This window comes from Pteropus vampyrus, unplaced genomic scaffold (assembly GCF_000151845.1).
Source record: "Pteropus vampyrus isolate Shadow unplaced genomic scaffold, Pvam_2.0 Scaffold321, whole genome shotgun sequence".
Taxonomy (NCBI): Eukaryota; Metazoa; Chordata; class Mammalia; order Chiroptera; family Pteropodidae; genus Pteropus; species Pteropus vampyrus.
The window spans coordinates 1,347,964-1,352,239 of NW_011889102.1; the positions used below are offsets into that span (position 1 = coordinate 1,347,964).

General features: G+C 49.6%; 1 protein-coding gene across 1 annotated transcript in view; it reads left to right on the forward strand.

Annotated features, from left to right (window-relative positions):
* NAV2 (neuron navigator 2) overlaps positions 1–4,276 on the forward strand; it is a 388,116-nt gene that overhangs the window by 368,362 nt on the left and 15,478 nt on the right. The window contains exon 34 of the mRNA XM_023521874.1: positions 2,025–2,268. Within this exon, the coding sequence (XP_023377642.1) occupies positions 2,025–2,268 (244 nt within the window). The remainder of the gene's footprint in view (positions 1–2,024; positions 2,269–4,276) is intronic.

The following is a 4,276-nucleotide window of genomic DNA, read 5'->3' on the forward strand; positions in this document are numbered from 1 at the left end:
GTTAAAAAGGAAACATACTGACTAATGTACCTGGAAGATCCAGGAATATGCTTCAAACTCAGCTTGATCCAGGTGCTCCAACAGCGCCATCAGGTCCAAGCCTATCTCAGCTGTGTTTACTTTTTGAGCTCGCTGCACATGAAATTGATTGCCCTGATAGCTCTGATTCATCTTTCTAGCTTAGGAACCTAAAAGAAAGAGAATAGCTATCTGGAAAATTGTGACAGAAAACTTTTAGGGGTGATTCTACCTCAGTGGGAGTCGAACGCCTATCACCGAGTCAGTCATTGTGACCAGGGAGAGGCTTTGGCCCAGACTGTCATAAGCCCATTTCTTTGGTGGATAAAGGTGCTGGGTCAGCCCCATTTGAACCACCTGAACTGAGCTCCCCATAAGAAAGAAAAGTTCTACTGCAAAGGGAAGGATGGAGTAGCAGGCACACCAAAACAGCAACCGTCCACCGCAAGAATCCTTTAAGGAAAGCCTTATGTATCATGGGCTCAAACTGCATTTCATAACACACTGCTGGGCATGCATTGCCACTTACAGGTGAGCATTGCAAGCACTGAAGGTTAAAAGAGTAACCCACTGCTGAGACCAGACCAAACCTCTGTGATAACAGTGACAAGCTGATCTACCTCTGGTGGAACTGCCACCCCACCAGGGAGGCTGATCTGTTGCTGCTGTCAGTGCATCCAGCTGTTTTAGCAACTCCAGGGATCAGCTGGGGTTCATTGTTAAGTGATACCTGACTCTTCTATTTTCCTGAAGTGCTTGAAATTTATACCTTCAGGCACTAAAAACCACTCAAGAGCTTGAAAGAGGTTGGTGAGCTATAGATGGCTCACTTCAGAGTGGGGGGAGGAGGGACTTGACGTGCTCAGAAGTGAGTTCGTCTGCAATGTAGTCACTCTCAGGGGGGTTTATGGCAAAAATCCCAAAGAGCAGCCTATGTGCAGAAAGAGGTGTTTGCATTTCCTCCATTGTTATTTAGACTGGGGACCCTGTGTGCTTTGTGTCGAGGTTGGAGCCAGTGCAGGCCGTGTTGAGCTCAGTACCAGGGAAGACTCAGGTCTGTACCTGGAAGATGAATCATTTGGGAACCTTCATCATGGGCATTCTGGGACCATCACTGCATTTAGGGCCTATTCTTGGTTGGGGGAGGATTAGAAACAAGCATATAAATGCATTATGGGAGTCTTTACAATAAATAATTATGTGGAAGAAAGATGTACTTATAAAACAGAATAAATGCTCTTCAACTTATTTTTTACCTAGCCATACTGGTTTTCTTGAGGTGATTTTTTTAACAGAATTATCTTAGGTTCTGGATAAATAACCTTGGATGGATCTTCTCTGTGAGGGAGGGATATCAAGAACCTAGCTCTTGTAAAGCCAGCAGCCCTGATTGGTAAGAGTTGTCCCAGGTAGGAAAAGGGAAAGAAGAGTTTCCTCTTAATGTTGTTGAGGGTCAAAGGTCTCGTCAGTAGGTAGCATTTCAACCCAGGTCTGCCAGTATTCACAGCCCCCAATCAAATGGTCTTACTTTGCATTTGCTCATTTTAAAGATAAAAGTGTTATGACTTTGTGCTCCATCTGGGTATGGGCAGCAGTGGCAGCTGGCACGTGGGAGAGAACAGGGTGAGAAAGGAACCATAGGGTGCTGGCAGACAAGGGAGACTCGGGTTTGATGTGAGCAGACACCATTGGTATGGCAGATCCAGACAGGCAAACAGAGCCCTGAGTCTTAGGAATTCTACAGAGGGCAGAGGAGGACTGAGAACCCAGATGTGAAAGGTGAGTGTGAGTCTGGAAAAGTCTTTCAGTCCAGGGCCAGAGCGCATGGTGTTGATGACTGGGAGCCGCAGCTTGCTCTTAGCTTCTGGTGTCCCTGGGTGGGCAGGGTCTCAGGTGAGTGGGCTGCCCAGGAAAGGGATGGCCTCAGGTCATGGCAAGTCTCAGCTGGGCAAGCACAGAGCTCCCTTTCTATGCGGCTTCGGACACTTCCTGTCTCTCCAATGCAGGGCTCACAGAAAACAGCCTGGACTCGCTGGCGTTCGAGTCCCTGATCCCCAAGCCCATCCTGCAGCGCTATGTATCCCTGCTGATAGAACACCGGCGGATCATTCTCTCTGGCCCCAGTGGCACCGGGAAAACCTACCTGGCCAACCGGCTGTCAGAGTACCTGGTGCTTCGAGAGGGACGGGAGCTGACAGACGGGGTCATCGCCACCTTCAACGTGGACCACAAGTCCAGCAAGGTGAGGAGGTCATTCGGAGGCTGCTGCTCAGCCAGGGGTCACTTTTCCGTTCAGAATGGTCGATGCTGCCCCTACCCTGATGGAAGAAACAGCATTTCCTCCACAGTCTCCTTTGGTGGTTACAAAAGCCCTGTGAACGAGGCCAGAATGGGGCTAGCAGAAGGGAACGCTCTGACCCAGGACCTCCCAGCAAGAAGCTCCCTCTGTACATCAACCTTGCGTTTTTCACTTCCCCACTATGAGCCAGGCATGATGCTCGGTGCTAGCAGTTCTTTAAGATCACCCCAGATACCTCCACTTCGGTTTACCAAGAATTTATCATGCACCTAGAGGTGCTATCGTTTTTGTTTGTTTGTTTGTTTGTTTACGAAACCTCCTTTTGAGAACAACAACAACAACTCACATTTACATTTACAGACTTCTTGCCCCCACCTCAGTTATCCCCATTTCACAGAGGAGGAAACTGAGGCTGGAAGGAAGATGATCATGTGTCTAAGACCACTCAGATGGCACTGAGCAGTGGACGAGGGCTCTGGTTGAAGCCTTGGACTCTAGTGCCAGCAAATAGCCTTGACCAGGGAGCAAAGGAAATGTTTGGACAGTCTGATCTAATCCCACACAGGGGTTATGAAGGGTTTTCTCACACACATTCATTATTCATCCAGTGGAGCTGGTGGAAAATCAGCTCTAGCCGGCCCTCTGCAAAGCAGCTGGAGAGTCAAAGATGAATTAAAAGTGACTCTTCTGGCTTAGGAATCACCTGACGTCCCCGAAGATAGGGATTCCTAGACTGTATTCGCAGGTGACCTGCTTCAATAGGTCGTGCGGGCCAGGAACCTGCATCATTCACAGGTGCCCCAAGTGACTTTTATGTGGAGCAGACCAGGGAGAAGGGGTCCGAGCCTCTGAGTCGAGAGCCTCTGTCAGTAAGCTGAGGGAGGGCATCCTTTCCCGGACCAATGAAAGAAAGACCCCAGGCAGGCGATGGGGGTTCGAGCCCAGGCTAAGTTGCAGCCCCCAGGGCTCACTTTCCCCTTGACTGGGCACCTCACATGGAGCACAGCTCACCAACAGTACTAGGTGTGAGTAGGGCAGGGAGTCCCCGGACCCCTGTCCTTGTTAGATGCTGAGGCCAAAAACATACAGTGGAAGGGGCTGAAGAAGGAAAGATTACTAGTAACTTAGAAAGTTGGGCTTTTTCTATTGCTAGCAAGCCACATTTTGACTTAAGGGAGGTCCCGAGTGTGTGAGTGTGTGTGCACACATGCTCACATGCAGGACAGTCTGGTGTGATGAGCACACCCTGGACAGGCACTGAGTGTGAATCCAGCCCCGACGCTTGCCCTCTGCAATTTTGGGCCAGTCACCTAACTTGGTTGTGCCTCAGCTTTTCCATCTACAAAAGGGAACTAATCATAGTACTCACCCCAGAGGGTTGTCACAGGACTAAAAGTTCATCGGTCTAAGGTGTAGAGCCATGCCAGGCTCTAGAGCATGCCGGCTGGCATGATGATGCTGTCATCAGGCGGTCCTTCTGGGTTCTCTGGCGGGTCTTTACCTCACTATTTCAGCATTTTCCCCTGCTGTACCATTATTCTTTCTCCTCCTTTTCTGACATACAGCCCTTTCCCTAGCCGTGCTGGGCTGCATTCGGCCCCAGCTCTAGCCAGTCCCCTAGCCCTTCTTCACAGTTAAATTCAAAGCTTAGTCTTTCAAGCAGACCTTCCAAGCCCCCCTGTGCATGTAGACCCATCTCCCTGTGCACCATTGGTTGTCTGCCACAGCACTAATCAGCAGTGCATGCTGGGGAAGAGGTCCTCTGCTACATGGATTCATCAAGGCTTTGATATAAGCGGGTCTCCGAGATGCTGTGGAAGAGCACCTTATACAGAGCTTCTATAGCTTGTATAGAGATGTATAAGGCACCTGCTCTTGGGAGCTTCCTGGGAGGTTGGCATAATAAGAAATACCAAGAGAAGTGATAACGCTTGTAGAAAAGTGGTACAGCAGGGATAT